The sequence below is a fragment of the Hypanus sabinus genome, chromosome 2 (assembly GCF_030144855.1).
Source record: "Hypanus sabinus isolate sHypSab1 chromosome 2, sHypSab1.hap1, whole genome shotgun sequence".
In the NCBI taxonomy this organism is placed as follows: Eukaryota; Metazoa; Chordata; class Chondrichthyes; order Myliobatiformes; family Dasyatidae; genus Hypanus; species Hypanus sabinus.
The window spans coordinates 162,393,460-162,415,868 of record NC_082707.1 but is presented as its reverse complement, the minus strand read 5'-3'; the positions used below and the strand labels follow the sequence as shown (position 1 = coordinate 162,415,868).

Here is a 22,409-nt window from a genome sequence, read left to right as displayed (position 1 = left end):
TACCGGGAAATCCTATTTGTTGCAGATGAAGCAAAGATGCTTGACCGGTCTATGTCGGGCCTCACCAATGACCACCAGATACAGTAAATGATCCCACAGATATGCAGTGGAAGTGTTGCTTCACCTGGAAGGACTGTCTGAGGCCCTGAATGGAGATGAGGGAGGAGGTGAATGGGCATATGTAGTACTTCTTCCATTTTCATGGTTAAGTGTCAGGAGGGTGATCAATAGGGAGAGATAATTGGGCAAGGGAATCACAGAGAGTGAAAGCAGAGTTGAAGGGAGGTAAAGATGTGTTTGGTGGTAGGATCCCACTGAAGGTGGCAGAAATTGCAGAGAATGATGTGCTGGATGCAGAGGCTCACGGAGTAGTAGGCAAGAACATGGTAAGGACTATTCTTGTTAAAATGGCATGAAGATGGAGTGAAGGTTGATATCTTGGAAATAGAGGAGATGAGGGAGAAGGCAGCATCAACAGTGGAGGAAGGGAAATCCTGTTCTTTGAAGGAGGACATTTCCGATATTCTGGAAAGGGAAGTCTCTTTTTGGGAACAGATGTGAAATGAAGGAACTGAGAAAGGGAATGTCATTTTTACAAGTGACGGGGTAGGAAAAGGTATAATCAAGGTACCTATGAGAGTCAGTACGTTTATAAAAGTAGGTAAATTCTGTTTATTGTTGCTTGTCCAGCTGAGTTCTTCCAGCATTTTGTGTGTGCTAGCACTTAATATTTGGGTTTGTTAATACTTACTTCACATTTAGGTTATAAGTCTTTGGAGAGTTTTTTTTCTTACATAATCCTTAACAGGTACATTTAAAATTTTGGGTAATTTCACAATAACTGAGAAACAATTTTGTTTTCTTTTATAATTGATAACCTAATTACGTTTGATATTATTTGAATATCTAACTTTCAAATCAAAACATTTTGAATTGTTGAATTTTGTATCATTTGCCCAACATTTAGCTAAAGTCTTCCCACATACAGTAGTTCCACTTTTTACCACACCCTCTCTCTGCTGAACTACTTCTAAAAGACAAAATTATTTTGCCTTCACTGTTTTTATAAAGGTACTTCATATCCCAACATCTTGAATGAAAGTAATTGTCCCCTCTATCCAATTCTGAATAGTGCTATGTTTGCCTTATTTTAACAAAAACAAATTATGTTTAGATGGCACCATTAACTTCAGAAAATATCCTATTACAGGTATCAAGCAAAATTTGCACCTTAATCTTCAGTAAAACTTTAGAATACTGAATTTGACACATCTAATTGTTCATAAATAATGGAACTACAACCTAAATGACAATGAATGGTACTTTATTGAATTCTACCCATACATAAAACATAAGATTCTAGAGGTTTCCTGTTTTTATCCAATTAAATACATCACTTCACACTTATTGGACAATTTCATCTGGCCTTTACCTACCCAATTTACCAGCCTGATTTAGTGATGCATTCCAAAAGCAATTTAAAAAATTCTACATTTGTTTTTCAAAATTATAGCAGCTCACTTACCTACTGATTCAATGCAGAAGTCAAAACTTAACTCTGATGCCAGTTTTTTGCTTGACTTCAATTTACCATGAAGATTTACAATTTTAACATTTTCTGCAAATAAAAAGTTAGAAGTTCCACTTTAAACACAATTATTTGACGAGTAATGAATAAAACTGTTGCCTGACGAACTAATCTCTACATGCAGAGGCAAACTGTCAGTTTAGAGACACATCCTTAATCATTCCTCTAGACTATGATCCCAAGAATCACATCATAGGTATAACTATTCAGCAATAATTGTGCTATTTGTTACCCAGTAAGAGCCTCAAAACACTAACTTTGGGTGTCTGCATTCTATGTCCTCAGAAGCTTTTAGACCATCCATGTGAATGACCTTTTATCAGCAAAGGATTTAAAGGGCCTTGTAGCTATTATTTGTGATACACGAATTACTGAAGTAAACAATGAGCAAGTCTGTCATCAACACCCAATCTGAATTGTGGCATCCAATTTGCTGGCCTCCTTTTACTGCAATAACCACTCTGGTGTTCCTTGTAACTCAAGACTATTTGTGCCCAAAGACAGTGCTCTGTGATCCTGACTGCAGTTTACATATCACCAAAAGCTGATGGTAATCAGGCACTTGAGATATTAAATACTGTCATCACCAAACAAGAAAGAGTCCACGCCGATTCATTTGAAATCATAGTCAGGGACTTCAATCAGGCTTGTTTGAAGAAATTTCTGCCCAATTACCATCAGCATTACCATCATCTGCGGAACCAGATTTTTAAAACAATAGAATTCTGCTGTACTACAATGAGGAGTGCCTACCGTTCCATGCCCAGACTGCATTTCAGGAAATCTGATCACTTGGCTAGCCTTCTCCTAGCTGGATATAGGCAGAGGCTAAAGAATAAGGCTCTCAAGATAAGGGCAACAAAAAGGCGACTAATTAAGATACAAGAGGTCCAGATACAATCTCCAGAAAGCCACCTCATCGAAGAAGTAACAATTCTGGACTAAAGTGAATCACTAAAGGAAGCTCAACAGCTATGCCAGGGCCAGAATGCTATTACCTCTTACTAAATGAAAGCAAGCAACATAGGTGACAACAAGGCTTTGCTTCCAGATCAGCTCAAAGCCTGCTATGACTGTCAAAACATGGAGGAAACTTCATGAACTCCCACAGCCCCCAATGACCCTGTGATTTCAGTCTCTGAGGCCTATGTGAAGCCATCCTTTAGGAGGGCGAACCCATAGAAAACATCTGGCCCAGTTGGGGTACCTGGCTGGGTGCTAAAGACCTGTGCTGATTAACTGGTTGGAGTGTTCACTGATATCTTTAACCTCTCAATTTAGCAGTCTGAGATACCACTTGCTTCAAGCAGGCTTCAATTCTGCTGGTGCCTAAGAAAAACATGGTAACTTGCCTCAATGGCTATTGTCCAATGGCACTTACATCCACTATGATGAAGTGCTCTAAGAGGGTGGTGAAGAAACACATCAACTCCTGTCTGTGAAACAATTTGGATCTGTTCCAATTGGCATCCCGCAGAAGATGTCATTTCATTAGCTCCTCACTCAACACTGGAACATTTGGGCAGCAACGATGCACACATCAGGATGCTCTTTATCAATTGTGGCTCAGCATACAATACTATCATCGTTCTGATTGGCAACAACGCCTTCTCCTTAATCTCCAAAAACACAGGTGTACCATAAGACTGTGTGCTTCACCACCTGTTCTATTCACTTTATTCTTATGACTGAGGCTAGGCACAGCTCAATGCCATATTTAAGTTTGCTGATGATACCACTGTCATTGGCTAAATAAAAGGTGGTGACAAATCAGTATAAAGAGGGAAGATTGAAAATCTGGCTCAGTGAAGCCAAAATAACAACTTCTCACTCAATGTCATCAAGATCAAGGAGCTGATTATTGACCAGAAGGTCCTCACTGGGGGTTCAGACACAGAGGGTCAGTAACTTTAAATTCTCCCGTGTTATCATTTCAGGGGATCTATCCCGGGTCCAACACACAAGTGCAACTACAAAGAAAGCACAGCAGTACATCTCTTTCCTCAGAGGTTTGCAAAATTTCAGCATGACATATAAAGCACTGACTGATTTCAATAGATGTGTGGTGAAGAGCATATTGACTAGTTGCATCATGGCCTGGTATGCAACTACCAATGCCCCTGAACCGAAAATCCTACAACAAGTATTGGATACGGCCCAGTCCATCACAGGTAAAGCCCTCCCACCATTGTGCATATCTACATGGAGCAGTGTCACAGGAAAGTAGCATACATTATCAAGGACCATGCTCTCTTCTCACTGCTGCCATCATGAAGAGACAGGAGCTCTTTGATGCCACACTCAGTCAAGAGCAGTCATTCTCAACTTAGCTCTGGAATTCAGTTCTTTGGTTTTTGTTTAGACTGAGGTCACAATGAAACCTGGGGAAGGTGGATTTGGTAACACCAAAACAAAACTTTAGTGAGCTGGTGAACAGTGATAATGTGCTGATTGATTACACTGACAATGACCCTCTTATTACTAAGTTGATCATTGATAGTAGACTGATTGAGCAGTAATTAGCCAGATTTGATTCATCTTGCTTTTTGTCACAGGGCTAATTGGGCAGTTTTCTACATTACCGGGTAGATTCCAGTGTTGCCAAGTACTTGAGAGGCTTGGCTAGTGATGCAGCTAGCTCTGTAGCGCGTGTCTATGATACTACTTTACTACAGATTTAATACCAACTTTACTTGGCTGACTCTCAACAGAAGGCCAATGTAGTGTACATAAGTGAGCTGACTATTGAAAAAATGAAGTCCATCATCCATCTTGCACAGATAAACAGCTTAAACAAATGAAATGCATGGCAACTACCTAGCTCCTCAAATTTAGTGCGCAAGGGTGATAATAGGTCAGAACAACATAAGTAGGAATACACAACAGAATTTACAGAAGCTACTCATGGAGAAGAGAGAGTTACTTACGATCCATGCAGACAAGAACTGTATCCCTTTCCAACTGGGTTACATGGATGGTATCTAACTGGCAGGTAGCTAAACACAATAAATGCAGGCCTTTAAAGCATTAGGCAGAAATTTATTTACTTATTTTTTTAAAAATCTGCTATAAATAATACACATAACAGAAAACTATTTTCCAAGTAGGTGATCAAAAGGTGTTTTGAAAAACAGCATAAAGCTGGGTCTGATGTAAATAAGTTAATAGATAAAACTGTATTAGAATACATCAGCAGGAGTGGCCATCAGGCCTTTCAAACCATGCCTGCTATTTATTATAATTAGGTCTGCCCTACACCGATCTCAGCTCCTGTTTTATGTCATTTCTTCATATTCCCTATTACTTCATCTATCAAATATTTATCCACCTCAGAGTGGAATAATACATTCAGCTTCCAGTTTGCTTGGGTAAAAAGTTCTAGAGATTCACCACTGTGCAAGAACTTTCTACATATCTCCATTTTAAATGGCTGGCCCTTGTTTAAGACTCTCCCAAAAGTAAAAACACCTCAATGTCTACTTTGTCAAGCTTCCTTAGGATCTTCTAAGCTCCAAGGAAAGCAGGCCCAAACTATTCAGATTATCCCATCCTAGGAATTAGGATGTACTGCCTCCAATAATTTATAAGGAGACCCGGATGCCATTGGAGCTATGCACTATTTCACAGAAAACTACTAAGTTACTGACCATGACCAAAGTTACGTTAGTCTAAAGGTATGTCATACCTGAACCAATCTCTGTAAACCAAGAGGAAGAAGAATTCAGGTTTATTGTCTGAAACCGGACCACCTGGCTGGGTTCACTGCCCTTACTGATAGCTACACAGATCATTGGGTATTCTTGTTCAGGTACCACAAGCATTTCAAACACTTTCAGAGGGCTTGGAAGTGGAAAATCAAAATGCTGGAAGGAATAAAAAAAACAAAATGAAAGTTTTTGTCATGTGAAAACCAGCATTAAATCATTTTAACATGCTTAGACACAAGTAGAAAAATGTAGACTTTCAAAAACAGATAACTGAATATTACAAACACACCACATATTTGCATGTTATTTAAATACATACATCTATTTATTAGTAGTCAACATTTAGATGCTATGGAAACAAAAAATCCAGTACCAAAATAGTAAATATTCCCATTTCAAGAATTAGCCTGGTAAATAGACAATAGACAACAGGTGCCGAAGTAGACCATTCGGCCCCTCGAGTCTGCACCGCAAATCACCTCTGTAATGCTTCAAATGTTAGTATATTTTTAAGGAGACCAAAACTGTACACTGCATTTCCAGTGAATTCTCACACACTGTATAATCTCAACTAAACCTCTCTATTTTTAAAGAGGGGTTTTAAAAATAATATGCATAAAGGTGAAACAAACTGACCTTTATTAGCATGAATTTTTGCATTGGTTCATACCACTGAAGCAAAACAATACCAGACTGCAGTGCCCCGCAGAGGTATTTCCAACCAGTGTATGGATTCCGCACTAAAATTAATGAACAGAGATCAATTACAAATGTTGATAAAAGCTATTAAAAATCAATATACTTCTGCATGATAAAAGGAATGAGTTTTCAATAGATTAATGCATCAACCCAGATAAGTGTGAGGTGGTTCATTTTGGTAGGTCAAATATGATGGCAGAATATAGTATTAACGGTAAGACTCTTGGCAGTGCGGAGGATCAGAGGGATCTTAAGGTCCAAGTCCATAGGATACTCAAAGCTGCTGCACAGGTTGACCCTGTGGTTAAGAAAGCATACAGCGCACCAGCCTTCATCAATTGTGCGATTGAGTTTAAGAGCCGAGAGGTAATGTTGCAGCTAGACAAGACCCTGGTCAGACCCCACTTGGAGTACTGTGCTTAATTCTGATCACCTCACTACAGGAAAGATGTGGAAACCCTGGAAAGGGTGCAGTGGAGATTTACAAGGATGTTGCCTGGATTGGGGAGCATGCCTTATGAGAATAAGTTGAGTGTAGTTGGCCTTTTCTCCTTGGAGCGATGGAGGATGAGAGGTGACCTGATAGAGGTGTACAAGATAATGAGAGGCATTGATCATGTGGATAGTCAGAGGATTTTTCCCAGGGCTGAAATGGCTAGCAACAGAGGGCATAGTTTTAAGGTGCATGGAAGTAGGTACAGAGGAGATGTCAGGGGTAAGTTTGTTTGTTTTTTTTTAAACACAGGGAGTGCTGAGTGCATAGAATGGGCTGCCAGCGGCGGTAGTGGAGGCAGAAACAATAGGGTCTTTTTAGAGACTCCTGGATAGACAACATGGAGCTTAGAAAAATAGAGGGCTATGGGTAAGCCTAGGTAGTTTTAAGGTAAGAACATGTTCAGCACAGCTTTGTGGGCCGAAGGGCCTGTATTGTGCTGTAGGTTTTCTAAGATTCTAACATTAAATTCAATTTTCATGTGCTAACCACCATATATGATTTTTATATCTTGTGCACATTCAGTGTTGAATTGCCTATAAGAAAGGCTTTGTGAAGAGGAACTATTGGTCAATTACCAGAGTCATATTATATGTGACCAGGCAGTGAAATGGATACATTCATATCCTTAACTTCTTCTTAAAGAGCCAATTATGGCATCATGCTAATAGGAATGTTAAACAAACAAAACAAAACTTTACTCACCAATGCAACATTTGTGACAACCTTTAGTTTCAGGAATTTTTGTTGTTAAGGCAAATCTCCTGCAAGTAGTATACAAGTTAATTTAAATTCTATTTGACAGCTTCATATTGTAACACATTAACACACCATGTTTATTTCCAGTATTTAATATCCTAAACTATTCACTATTAACCAGTCTTTTTTTTTGCTGTTTCAAACTTACCATTCATTTCTATCTGTATTCCATGAGCACTTAACAGGTTATTCTTCATGATGTGTTCATATTTTTCCATTATTTTCTTTTAAATGTAATTTATCAGTCTGCCCTTCCGGGGACTATGCATCCAAAACAAAGTTCTTTGTGCTAATCCTATCTGAAAAGCTGCATTCCCTGCATTTTTCATACCATATTTTCTCAATCAGACAGACATCTGATTGCAGATGTTTCAGTACCAGTGTAAAGTCATGTTTTACCTGGAGCTAACTGAAAAAGGAGACTATAGAATGTGGAATAGCATTCCAGCATGAAGAAAGCAGACTTAACATTGTCTCAAACTTTAACAGTACTAGGTTTTAAACATTGTTAAACAACACTTAATTCTACAAAATGAAGTTTCTTTACCTGGGTATTATCTTATCAGGAAAACGATGTGTTTGAATATGGGATGCTAACCCAGGTTTCTTTGCCTGTTCAAATAAGCCAACTAGGTTGTGTGAATAAAGCTGAAACGTTTTACCTGCAATTGTAGAGAAACATGACCATTACAAAAAATTGACAACTAAAATCAAATTCTGGCAAGCAAAAATGGAAAGAAAATTTAGAGTTTGGTACAGGCTATATGTAGCCACATGTAGAGAGAAGGCACAGCAAACAAAACTAGAGCTCACCATTCATGGCAAAACAAATGGAAAGTATGAGGCAGAAAGAGCAGACACAACAGTGAGATCCAGATTGAATATGCAATACTCAGAGGGAAGTGAAAAAATAAGGTTAGAGAAACAATGCAAAAATAACTGCTAACATGATCTTCTAACTACTTCTAATCAGTAAGTGACTAGGACGAGGACCGGGATTGATTCAGGACCTAATCTATTCATAGAGGCGGAGGGCATGACTAAGATGTATAACGAGTACTCTGTCCCTCTTTGTCTCGCTAATAAAAGGGGCACATCCAATGTAGAAATAAAAGACATACTTCATATTTGACAAGATTGTAGCATTGGAAAGGCTGTAAAAGTCACCAGTCCAAAAGGGTGCATCTTTGGTTGATGGAGGAAAGTAGAAAATGCAGGACTGCTGGCCATAAGTGTAAAATCCTCCTTGAATATGTTCTTGTTTGAACTTAATATGTATAAGGACAAACTTATAGAATAGTTAGTTTAACTATGTTGGTGGGGAAAGCTTTAAAAAGATAATCGGGGAAGTGAGTTAATTTGGAAAAATCTGAATAAACAAAGGGAGAATCAGCCGAGTTTGTCCTTGTACATATTAAGCATGATGAGAATGGGCCCAGATTTCAAGGTATTCCTTGTGAGATGTGGGAACTCTGGGAGACCTCTAGTCTTCCTGATAACTACATCTCCATGAAGTGTACCAAGCTGCCAATGGATGACCTTCAGCTCATACAGGACAAAAAAGGGGTGATAAGATAGGAGCTACAGGGAGGCAGTCATCCTTAAGTTACAGGAGACCGGTACCTGAGTGAACATCAGGAGAGAAAAAAGCAGCCAGTCCAGCGTCCTATGACCATTTCCCTCCACAATAAGTATACCACTTTAGATATGTTTGGGGGTGGGGGGGAGGTGATGACCTGACAATGGGGAGCTGAAGAGACCAGGTCTCTGGCACGGAGTCTGACACTGTGACTCAGAAGGAGGGGGGGGGTAAATTAGAGGAGGGCAGTAGTAATCGGGGATCCCATTATTAGAGGAACAAAAAGCAGATTCTGTGGACATGAAAATTACACCCGGATGCACATGCCAGGTGCCAGGATCAGGGATGTCTTGTAACAGGTCCACGGCACTCTAACGGGGAAAGGTAAACAGCTGGAAGTTGTGGTACATATAGGTAACAACAGTAGAATCACAGAAAAAGTACAGCACAGACACAGTATCTAGTCCAAGCCGAACCATTTTAACTGCCTACTCCCATTCACCTGGGTGACTATCTCTCGAAAGCCATAGCCCTCCATACCCCTACCATCCATGTACCTATCCAAATTTCTCTTGAACATTGAAATTGATGTTGCATGCACCACTTGTATGCTGGCAGCTCGTTCCACACTTTCATGACACTCTGACTGAAATAGTTTCACATCATTCCACCCTTAAACTTTTCACCTTTCCCCTCTGGTTGTAGTCCCACCCAACCCACAGTGGAAAAAGCCCACTTGCAGTTATGCTAACCATTAGCCCCATAATTCTGTATACCTCTACCAAATTTCCTATATTTTTCTACATAGGTAGGAAAAGGGAGGTGGTCCTGAGAAGAGAATATAGGGAGTAAGGCAGGGTGCCGAAAAGCAGGACCTCCAGGGTAGTAGTCTCTGGATTGCTGCTTGTCCCACATGCCAATGATTTTGGCATAGCTGAAGAATTGGTGCAGGGCAGGGTTTCAGATTTCTGGATCATAGGAATCTCTTCTATGGAAAGTATGACTTGTACAAAAAGGACAGGTTACACCTGAACTCAATGGGAACATTATCCTTGTGGGCAGGTTTCCTGAGCTGTTGGGGAGAGTTTAAACTAATTTGGCAGGGAGATACTAACTGGACAGAGGATGGGGTTGTCACTATACAAATAGATGCAGTATGTAGTGAGACTGTGAGGAAGGACAGGAAGATGATAGGGCAAAATTGAAGTCAGTGGGACGAGTTAAAGTGTAACGGTCAAAATCAAAAAGGGTGATGAATACAGAATTGAAGGTGTTATATTTGAATGCATGCTCTATATAGAAAAAGGTAGATGATTTTGCAGTGCAGTTAAAGATTGGTAGGTATGACATTGTAGGTATCTTTGAGTTGTGGCTGAAAGATCATAATTGGGAGCTTAACATCCAATACATAGTATCAAAAGGCAAGTAGGCAGAGGGGATAGGGTGGTTCAGTTGGGAAAAAAAAAATGAAATCAAATTCTTAAAAAAAGGTTAAAAAAATGTAGAATCTTGTGGATAGAGTTAAGCAACTGCAAGGCTATAAAGACCCTGATGGGAGTGAGTTATCTATAGGCCTCCGAATAGTAGCCAGTATGTGGGCTACAAATTACAACAGGAGATAGAAAAGGCATCTATAAAGAGCAATGTTGCGATAATCATGGGGGAGTTTCAATATACAAGTAGATTGGGAAATTTTGGTTGGTGCTGGATCCCAAGAGGTAACTTGTAGAATGTGTATGAAATGACTTTTAAAACAGTTTGTGGTGAGTCCAATAGGGGACCGTCAGTTCTGGATCGGGTGTTATGTAATGACCCAGATTTGATTGGGGAGCTTAAGGTAAAGGAACCTTTAGGAGACAGTAATTGTAATGATAGAATTCACCCTGCAGTTTGAAAAGTTAAAATCGGAGTTATCAGTATCATAGTAGAGTAAAGGGGATAACAGATATGAAAGAGGAGCTGGCCAAAGTTGCTTGGAAGGGGAAACTAGCATAGTTGATGGTAAAACAGGACTTGCTGCCGATACTGGGGGAAATTTGGAAGGCACAGGTAAGATACATCCCAAAGATGAAGACATATTTTAATGGAAGGATGAGGCAATCATAGCAGACAAGGGAACTCACAGACAGTGCAAAAGCAAGAGAGGGCATTTAATATAGCAAAAATTAGTGGGAAGATAAAGGATTGGGAAGTTTTTAAAAAACCAACAGAAGGCAACTAAAAAGCCATAGAGAGAGAAAAAATACAAAATGAAGGTAAGCCAGCCAATAATATAAAAGAGGATACAAAAAGATTTTTCAGATACACAAATGGTAAAAGAGACAAGAGTCGATATTGGACTGTTGGAAAATGATGCTGGAGAGGTAGCTTACAGGATAAAGAAATGGAAGATGAATTTTGGGCCAGTATTCACCGTGGGAAAACACTAGCAGAATGCCAGAAATACGAGAAGTGAGGGAGCGGAAGTGAGTGTTATTGCTATTACTAAGAAGTGGCTTGGGTAGTTGGAAATCTGAAGGTAGGTAAGTTACCTAGATCTGTAGACTACATCCCAGGATTCTGAAAAGGTTGGCTGAAGAAATTATTCATGTAATAGTAATATCTCAAATATCACTAGATTCTGGAATGATTCCCGAAGACTGGAAAATTGCAAATGTCACTCCACTCTCTAATACTGGAAGGAGGCTGAAGAAAGGAAATTATAGGCCAGTTCGCCTGACTTCAGTGGTTGGAAAGGTGTTGGAGATTATTATTCAGGATGAGGTTTTGGGGTACTTGGAGGTACATGATAAATAAGGCCAAATTCAGTATGACTTTCTGAAGGAGAAGTCTTGCTTTACAAATCTGTTGGGAATTTTTTGAGGAACTAACAGGGTGGATAGACAAAGGCAGGTCAGTGGATGTTGTTCATTTGAATTTTCAGAAGGCCTTTGTCAAGGTGTTACACATAATGAGATTGCTTAAGAGCCCATGATATTACAGGAATGGTACTAACATGGGTATCAGATTGGCTACCTGGCAGGAGGCAAAGGTGGATATAAAGGGGGCTTTTTCTGGTTAGCTGCCGGTGACTAGTGGTATGTCACACTGGTTGGAGTTGGGATCGCTTCTTTTCACATTATATGTCGACAATTTGGATGAAGGAAATGATGGCTACGTGGTCAAGTTTGCAGATGATACAAAGATAGGTGGAGGAGCAGGTAGTGTTGAGGAAACAGGATGTCTGCAGAAAGACTTCATACAAACTGGGGGTAATGGGCAAAGAAATGGCAGATGGAATATAGTGTAGGGAAGTGCATGGACTTGGCAGAAGGAATAATGGTGAAGACTATTTTCTAAATTGGTAGGAAATTTAAAAATCAGAGGTGTAAATGGACTTGGGAGACCTCTTGCAGGATTCCTTAAAGGTCAACTTGCAGGTTGAGTTGGTGTTAAGGATGGCAAATACAATGTTAGCATTAATTTTGAGAGGGCTATAGTGCAAAAGCAAGGATGCAATGCTGACTCTATAAGGCATTGGTCAGCCTACACTTGGAGTATTGTGAGCAGTTTTGGGCTCCTTATCTAACAAATATGTGCTGGCATTGGAAAGAGTCCAGAGGTGGTACACAAGAATTATCCCAGGAATGTAAAGCTTAACATATGAGGAGCGTTTGATGGCTCTGGGCCTGTACTCACTGGAGTTTAGAGGAATGGCGAGGGGGAGGGAGGAGTCTAGCTGCCTGTCCCTAGTGCAATAAGACTCAATTGTGTGTGTCCATTTGAGACAGATAGCAAAAATAGAGACTGCTTTTGCTTGCATTAAATCAGACTCTTAAGAATTTTATAACTGATTAAAAAACATCACTATTTGAATTAATTGCTGGGTGACAGTGTGCAGAGATTATCAAGAAATGAGGTTTCCATGTACTGATAATGTGGTTGCATCACAAATAAACTGACGCAAGGAAATGGCTCTGAGATGGGTGGATGGGACCAGAACTGGAGGCAAAAGCCCAGAGTGAACTCACTGAAAGCTGATGAAGTCCCAAACCAGAGCAAAACCCCTTCCATAGTGTGGCTGGATACTGTTCTGCTGCTGAGATCAATACAGATATGGAATGTAACATTAATAGTTACACAATTTTTTCCCTTTTACCAAAAGTATTAGAGAACTTCCAAGTCTTTACAGAACTCCACTGCAAACAGTTAAGAAACAGAGAAATGTAATTGATCATTTAAGTGTACAATCTGGTACTGTTCAAGTGTCTCTAAACACAATGCGACAGTAATGTTCATAAATACGCACTTCTTTGTACCACATAGAAATATTGCAAGTGCAATGAAATGTTCCACAAGTAGCATCTAGCACCCAGACCCTAAATTGTGTTAATCAGCAAAACTTTAGCCCCAGCTCTTGTGCTAGGATTAGGGTTAGTGCAAGTGCTTGGCAGCTGTACAGGTCCTGTACACCTGGGCAGATCTCAAACAATCAAGGCTGATGCTTTGAATCACACCCATTGTCATACTCGACAGACTGGTTACTTGACCCCATGCCCAATAAAACCCAACAATTAGTTGGGCAGGGTTTACTGAAGTTCAAGTCCAGGTCATTTCAATTTTATACCAAGCAGGCATCTATGGTAGACAGCATTTATACAGATTTACAGAAGGATTTGATGAAGTTCCATATAAAAGTCAATTATCAAAACAGAAGCTAAAAAAGTGGGCCAGTGACAGAATGGAGGAGTAAGTGAGTTAGGGAAAGAAAGCAGATGCAGTAAATAGCTGTTTTCAGTCCAAAGGTTATTTTTTTTTAAATGTGATATTTGACCTTGAGTATGTCAGATAAAATTTTAACATTTACAAGAAAACCTTAAAATGCAGTAAGAAAAGGGATTGTGACAGTGTTGAAGTGAACACTGACCGATAGAAATGGCAAGCATATGGAGTTATATGGAAGTTAAATGCTGGCTCACTGATATATCAAGTACATTTAATCTTCTTTACATCTCAATTTAACATAACACTGATTCTCCAGTATCACCTGTCTATCCTCTTGCTTACAAGCAATGTCTCTTCCCCAATACTACCTTCACTCCTTCCAATTCTCAGCAGTTCTGCCATTCTCCCACTACCAAACATAATTCTTTATCATAACCACATAATCCTATTCCTGCACCCATTCACTTGTGCATTTTAGCTGCTTCTCTGGAAAGAGCCCACCACTTACTTCCTATTACACTGTTTGACACTTCCTTGGCACCCAGACATTGATACTTCCAACAATTCCCACTATAACCAAATATTTTTAAAAAAATAAATCCATAGCTACATGGCATCTTTTCAAGAATCCAGTTTTGCCAATTTGCCTGCAAGATCTTCCTGAGGTAACAAATACTTATCAACCAATTCCACAGAACCCTATTTCCCCATGTGCATAAAAATTGTGAACTGTTTCATTTTGTTCATTTCTGCAATTTCAAGTCTGAAACTCTCCAGTCAGGTTTCTATACCTGCCTTAGTATTAAATAGTGTCAGTCAGAAAAGTCAATCTGTAGTTCTTTTTATGCTATGGAAGTTTCTTGAACCTTATATATGATTCAGGAGTATCATGGCTGATCAGATGTTTGGCTCAGCAAATTTTTGCTTAGTCCCAAAATTCATCTCAAGTTTGAAGCTCTCTGGAGCAGAAAATTTCATGAAGAAATTATTCATTCCTATTCAGTCCATCACTCTTTCCAAGAGAACTCCATCAAAATAAATATCCTCACAGCACCTACCACTTTGGGGTGTTATCGTTCAACATGTTCAATCTTCATCAAAATTTGAGAATAAAGGTCTTTTGCTCATGCCCTCATCCTAGTTATCAGTTTAGTGACCTTCTGTAATGTTTCCACAGCAATTAAATAGGATCAACACTGTGCATGTTACTCCCTAAAACCCCAAGTACATCTGTAGCAAAATTTCCTTGTTTTTATAGTCCAAGCTCCTTGTATTAAAACATTTTCCTTAATTATTTGTTGCACTTCACACTAACTTTGTATTTCTTATACGTGGATACCCAGTTGTGTCAAAAAAATACAACAGTTAGTAGTCTCATCATTCCATTTGACTAACAATGCATTGCTATTCTGTTATTTCTTGTTATTCTGGCCTCTACCCAAAACATCAACAGTTATTTTCCCTCCATAGATACTGCAAGACATGCTGAGTTCCCTCCATCATTTTGTGTGTTGCTCAACATCTCCAGCATCTGTAGAATTTATTTTGTCTCTGTTTTGTTATTCTTTGTCAAAATGACTAACATCTTGTTTTCCCAGTGTAAAGGGTTTTTTTTCTTTGTTACTGTGTATGTAATCAAAAGGGCTTCTTTTGTTTTGTTAACTAGCAGGAATGCTTCTTTGTTGTGAGAGAGTGCTGGGAGAATTGCATTCCTTTGTAAACCAAATGTGGATTAATGTTGTTTCTTCTGAGTCCGTAAGCTTTTGTTGGCGGGCTTTTGGGGAGATCAGCGCGAGGGGGTCGAGAGAGAGGACGCAATGCTGTAAGCTGGGCGAGGATCGGACCCCAAGCGGGGTCCAAGGCCAGGAGGTACTCCGAGGAGGGGGGGATGAAGCTAGATGTGCTTGGTTGACCACTTGGAGGGTCCTGAGCTGCGAGTCGAGGAGTTCAGAGGGTCCTGAGCTGCGAGTCGAGGAGTTCAGAGGGGATCAAATGGTGGCCAGAAGACTTCAGAAATTGAGCTCCAACGGTTGTGCACGGTTGTGGTTTGGACCTTGATAAGTTTGGCGCCTTTTCTTTATTTTTTCTCTTCATATATACTGTATCGTTATTAATCACTTAGTTATAGTAACCTTTATAAATTGTACTCGTTTAATCGCATATGGTGTACTGTCTGTTTTTGGGCGAGGCGGGGACATCACACAGCATCCACACCAGCTGATTACCCAGATTGGCGGGGCCGAACGCTGCTCCCCCAAGATGAGAACGAGTGTGAGCGAGCCTGAGGTGACCCAGGTTACACCAGTAAATATTTCACCTGACATTCACTGACACTGGTCATATTCATTTATAGATATAGTCCTTTTCATGGCTGAATCAAGTACAGTAATCTAATAGCCATGCTGTGATGCCACATCTGAAGAATAGGCATTTAACTGGAACTGGAATATATTGACCCAATATATTGACAGCAGAAAGACTTTAACCATGCATACAGAATTTAAAGACTAATTTATGTACAGGAAATAGGAGTCTTATGCTTGAGACTAATACAAATATACCTACAACGTGGATAAGGAGTTAGCTCACAACAATGACAAAAGTATTTTAAAACCCAACACATTACTAAGACCTAACAATCAAAGAAGAATAGTATCAGGAAAAAGTGTGAGAAGGAAAACAAATACACAAGGAGGAAGTGAAGTGTACTCAAATGGAAGGTTAGGAACACATTGTATGGATTTAAATTCTGATAATTTTTAGTTTTTGAATAATAACAGGATTGCTTTAGCTAAGGGCATGAAATTGCAAGGTGTGTTTTAATGCTGTACCCTGATATGTGAACAGTTAAGGATTTCACATTAAAACATGCAAAAACACAGAAGACTGAAATTCTGATTACCTTCTGCACCCAGTGATCAGTATGATTAGGAAACAAAGTGAAGCCATTGTGTGAAGAGGAAAACAAAAGACATTTGATTAAGTTCACACACACATATTTAGACAAACAGCTATCATAAATAGTAAATGAAAAGCCCATGGATTATTTTGGATAAATCCACAAAACAAAACAGATTTCAAGGTCATAAATATACAAGACTGTGGATGTTCTTTAGTATCTTAGATAAATTTCTTATCTTCTAGTAATTGCTTAATATAACACACCTTATAATTTAGCATCTCAACCCAATTTATGCAGTACCTTTTCACTTGTCTGCTTCTTACATCATGTCCTGACCCTGTCAAAAATATTTTATAATATGACCTTCTCTCATTGCTCTTCTTAACTGCAACTGATATCAAAGGCAAACTTACCATGCATCTTAATTGCATAATGCATGTGAAAGATTGCAGGAATGATGTTTGGCCTCTGCATGTTAGCTGATATGAGGAGGGGATAAATTGAAATGTTTTCAGAAATAATGGGCATTGGAGCTGGAGCTGCTTTTTAAAAAAAGTGTTTAGCATTTGATGGGGAGGATGGAGCGTGTTGCAGGATTGAAGTTAGTGCTCCCATTCCCATTTCTGTCAATTAAGTGACATGTACTAATAGTTACTGTAGCTGACTTTAGCTTTGATCCTATTCCTTTCATCTTGTTCCAGATGGCTACCTTTCATACACTGTTGTTTACAATTCTGAATATCTGTAGATTCTGTAAGCTTTCATTGGATAACAGTCAGCTATCATTTCTCTTTACATTACTCCTTTGTCTATGTAAGAGATGCAAGCTGCTTAGTGCTGTCCTGTTTGAGATGATAAAAATATTGGTTCACACCATTCTTTTGCCAAAATCAGATCTCAAAATGCTAAATTAAATGTAGTCATTAGCATTAAATTAATTTTAATGTACATTAAAGTCTTTCATACACAAATAGACCTGTTGGGTCAGAAAGTTGTACTTTTTGTAAAAATACAAATAAAACAATGTGATAAGTTCATTTTTAGTGTCTCAGGTCTTCCTCACCCTTTCCGATCAATTTCAATACCCTTAGTTTCTTTATCTTTGGAACAAACCAAGTTTTACTTTTCCATCAAATATAGTTCATAATCATTCTGCGATGTATTTGTTAAAATATTCACAAAACATTGATATATTTATTAAGAAGATTTATTATAAAAAAGCAAGCATAAGAAATAACCATGCTTTTTGGTCCACCATCCAACTAGATAACTTTGGTTAAAACCACTCTGGTTTTCCAAGATCTGTGGTCCAAAAATAAGTGAGCACCATCATAAAAATTCTAAAAATTTTGTTAGTGCCCCTGTCTGCAGAACACCTATCAGGGTCATTGCTGATCACAAACACAGCAAAGCAAGTGCTCTAAAATTGAAATGTTAACTATTACTGAAGAGAGACCAGAAAACAACGATGCCTGACACCCCAGTACCTTTGTATAAGAAGCCCAAAGTCACTGTGACTTAACTCATATATATGTGAAATAATTCTGTGAATTAAACTATACATATTCCACATGACAATCTATTTATATGAATCATGGGAATATTAAAAAAAGCTAAAAAGGATAATCAATCAGCTTTTCATCGTCTACAGTAAAAGAAATGCACTATATTTTCATAGGAAGTGAATTAAAGTGCCTTTATAAATTTCTAGTTTTGCCTTTTTCATTTGTTAAACAGAAACAAAATGACATGATATTAAATTTCAATAATAGAGCATAATTCATGTATCACTCTTAGGCTCAACCAAATGGATACACACCTGATAAAGACATTAAAATGTCATTGATCACATAAAGCCAGGTACATCTTCGAGGAAAAAGCTGGAAAATACATTTTGTATTAGTATGCTTTGAAAAAATTAAGAATAATTAAATGAAGCTTTTTAACCTACATCCCATTCTTCAAAATATGCTGTATTTCTAATTACCAACCCCTAACCACCATCGCTTCCAGACAGAGCAGAGATAATCCATCATTCATACTCATCATGCTTACCTGCTCCATTGAAGCTTCATGAAGTTCATTCAGATTTAATGTGTAAATGCCATCATCAGTTCCAAAGATTAAATACTGATCTAATTTAATGGGGGAAAAAAAGAGAGCATTCATGTATGTGTTTCAATACTATAAAATTTCCTGATAAATACATCAATGCCAATGCAATCCCTGATTAGCTTTCATTACCTTTTGTCTCAGGATGTATCCAGGAGGTAGCACAATTTATCTTCAAAGGACACCCATCAAATACCTTAGTAAAACAGGCTCCCATCTATATGTGAAACATATTGACACAATTGCAAATTGAGTCCAGAATAAATTTGACAGTTAACACTAAAGAATTGAAAGTGGTAGAAGACAAATGATTTAATTAAGAGTCACAAAATAATACAAGACAAAAACAGGCCTTTCAGCCCATCTTGTCCATGCTGACCAAGATGCCCATCAACATATAGTCCCATTTTTTGGTGTTTTGCCCATTTTTCACTACACATTCTCCTTTTAAATGTTGCTGTTGTGCCTGGCTCCACTTCACTTCCTTTGACAATTTGTTCCATATACACAAAACTCTGTGTGGAGTTGCCCCTCCGGTATTTTTTAAACCTTTCCCCTCTGATATTAAACCCATGCACTCTTGCTTTTGATTCCCTTTCCCTGGAAAAAATGACTGTATTCACATTATCTTTGCCCCTCATGATTTTATATACCTCAATAAGGTCACACCTCAGTCTCCTGTACTCCAAGAAACAAGCCCTAGCTTGCCCAACTTCTCCCTAAAGCTTAAGCTTTTGAGCAATATTCTCATAATCTTTGTTTTGCACTTTCTGGCTTAATGACATAATTCCTAGAATAACCAAAACTGTACAGAATATTCCAGCATCATCAATTGCAACATAATACTCTTAACTCCTATACTCAGTGCCCTGACTAATGCAAACACCTTCTTCATTACCTGTTTACCTGTGATGCCACTTTCAGGGAACCATGTACTTGTAACTCCTACGTCCCTTTACTCTATAGCACTTCTGAGCCTAAATTACCAACATGGCTATCATTAAAAGTACATAGTCACCATTTAATACACGAAAGCACTGCAGAATTCAATATCACAACATTTAATTCATTACAACATCTCTTTATTTTCATTTGTCTGAACATATTCAAACACTTCACACAAGTGAAATCAGCTGTACCTTGTTACAAGTTGAGTGATGAGGGGGAGGGTGCAGGGAACAGGCAAGATGGTAGTGAAGAAACAAATATGGTAGACATTAGAAGAAATTTGCATCCCTATGCTGTTGTAGTGACATGAAAGCAAGATCTTGGACTGATCCCTATCTGAAATAAGTATCTGTGTGGTGGGCCTTTACCCAATGCCTTCAACTGGATGGAGGCTTCACTTTCAGTCAAAGCTATAATTTTTAATGAGTTTTAAAAAATAATTCTAACATCCAAAGCCATGCAAAAGAAATCCTATGCAATCATTTGGATGTGTACTGCATGCTACTTTGCACACCAGTGATGTAATTTCACCACCACCCAACTCCCTCTTCAATTGGAGCCTTGATTTCCTGACCAACAGACTGCAATCTGTAAGGAGAGTCAGGAACTCCTCTACCATGATTATTCTAAACTCTGGTGCACCACAAGTTTGCACCTTCAGCCTGCTAATCCCCCTGTGCACTCATGTCTGCATGGCCACTCTGCCCCAACTCAGTTTACAGGTTTGGAGATGTACCAAAATAGTGGGCCACATCTTAGATAACGATGAGTTGGAGTAAAGGAAGGAGATACAGAACTTAGTAACATGGTCATACCTCAAACCTCAATATCAGCAAAACAAAAGACTGGTAATTGACTTCACGAAAAGCATGGGGGTGGGGGATGTTCATTTCTACATCAATGGTGTTGAGGTTGAGAGGGCTGACAGCTTCAAGTTTCCTAGAAGAGAACATCACCACAAGTCTAACCTTGTCTAACCACATGGACATCATAGCAAAGACAGCTCAGCAGCAACTCCACTTCCTCAAATGATATGTCCCCACTGACACTTACCAATTTTTATGGATGCACCTTGGACAGCATCCTCTCTGGATGTATAATGGCTAGGTATGGCAACTGCTCTATTTGTGACAACAAGAAACTGTGAACATAGCACAGTACAAAGAAACCAGTCTTCCCTCCATGGACTCTATAATTCTTGCTGCCTCAGTAAAGCAGCCAGCATAATCAAAGCTCCCACCTATTCCAGACATTCTCTCTTCTCTTCTGGCAAAAGAGAGAAAGGTCAGAATTTACACATCACCTAGATCAAGGTGGTCCTGCTGTTATAAAGAATTTTGAATAGTTTCCTAGTATGATAAATTTGACTCTTGACTTCACAATCTACCTTGTTAAGATCTTGCAGCTTATTGTTTACCTACACTGCATTTTCTCTGTAGCTGCACTTTATTCTGTACTATTGTTTTATCTTGTTCTACCTTAATGGACTGTGCTCTGATCTGATCTGTATGAATTGTATGCAAAACAGCTTTCCACAAGTGATAAAAATAAACCAATTAGGTACACATGGTGCCACTCATGATCTGTCTTTGTTGTATAGAAAAAGAAACATGTCAGTAAGTGAGGGGTAGCCTCCAACATCTCTATAGCAAAAAATAAATAATCTTCCAGTTCTTGTCCTCTCCCCAAGGAATGTTTTGTGCTGACAATTAAGGTACGGCATATACAATGAATTGCAAGGCACTAGAAATTAATATGAAACAGAGCAAAATTGATGTACAAGCTCATGGATCTGGGAAAGTAGCAGCAGAGGTAGATAAAGCGGTGAAGAAGGCATTATGGATGATTGCAAAGGAGTTTCACCAAGTTGTTCCCTGGGATTTCAGTTATAAGGAAAAACTGCGGGGATACCTCATAGAGGCATACATTATTGTGAGGTAGATAGCAGAAAACAATATTCCCATAGTGAAATCTCTAAAATTAGAGGCACAGTTTCCATGCAAGTGTAAGAAATTTAGAAGGGATCTGAGGGGGGAGATTTTTTCCCAGTCAGAGGGGTGGTTAGAATCTGAGAAGGTAATGATGCAGACAGAGACACTTTCATCATTTATAGTATCTATACAAACACTTGAATTGCTAAATCTTGGGCAGCCACAAACCAAATGCCAGTAATCAGATTAATTAAGACAGACACTAGATAAATGCCATGCGCACAGTGGACATGTTCCTCTGCTGAAACACTCCAAATATTGTACTTACATGGACTTTTGGTGTTGGAGGAAGACCATTGGTAGCTGGCTTCTAAATAACAATAAAAAATAAATATTGAAAGAGATTCAATAGTAACATTATTTTGTAGGTACAAAACAACCCAATGTAGCATGCCAAACACTACCAAATCAAATATCTGCCTAGCAGAGCTGAAATGTCTAATCTGGTTGCGTTTTCCCTGTTTGTCAGGATAATAATCACTCTGCCTACAATACTTTATTTGACCCACTAGGAAGAATGCAGATGCATCAAAATATTATTTTAAATAACAAATCTCACTTGTGTAGGACCATCAAGGTAGCAAAAAATAGCAAGGACTCTCAGTTTATTAAAAATACACAAGAGTTTTGGTGAAAAGTGAGGTAGAGAAGTAAGGTAGGCAATTCAAGCATTTAGGTCTTTGACAGATGAAGAGATGAGATAGAAATTATATTTGGCAATGAAGAGGCACGACTTAATGCAGCACAGATAGGTTTTGAGGTGCTTTACGCTGTAAGTAATTGTAGAGATAGGGAAGGGAAAGGCCACTGAAGAACTTGTAAACATAAATCAGGTATTTAACATTAAGATGTTGCTGAATTGGAAAATGATATTGAATAGGGAAGCAACGACTCATGATGGGAAGATGTGAGGTAGGACACAGTGGT

At 38.7% G+C, this 22,409-nt stretch overlaps 1 protein-coding gene across 1 annotated transcript in view; it reads right to left on the bottom strand.

Moving 5' to 3' along the window:
- Positions 1 to 22,409, bottom strand: part of map4k5 (mitogen-activated protein kinase kinase kinase kinase 5) — a 142,826-nt gene that overhangs the window by 5,753 nt on the left and 114,664 nt on the right. The window contains exons 20-29 of the mRNA XM_059958132.1: positions 21,751 to 21,792; positions 18,676 to 18,760; positions 18,487 to 18,566; positions 18,251 to 18,311; positions 7,794 to 7,908; positions 7,193 to 7,251; positions 5,932 to 6,035; positions 5,274 to 5,451; positions 4,516 to 4,584; positions 1,526 to 1,618 (exon numbers count right to left, since the gene is read on the bottom strand). Of these exons, the coding sequence (XP_059814115.1) occupies positions 1,526 to 1,618; positions 4,516 to 4,584; positions 5,274 to 5,451; positions 5,932 to 6,035; positions 7,193 to 7,251; positions 7,794 to 7,908; positions 18,251 to 18,311; positions 18,487 to 18,566; positions 18,676 to 18,760; positions 21,751 to 21,792 (886 nt within the window). The remainder of the gene's footprint in view (positions 1 to 1,525; positions 1,619 to 4,515; positions 4,585 to 5,273; positions 5,452 to 5,931; positions 6,036 to 7,192; positions 7,252 to 7,793; positions 7,909 to 18,250; positions 18,312 to 18,486; positions 18,567 to 18,675; positions 18,761 to 21,750; positions 21,793 to 22,409) is intronic.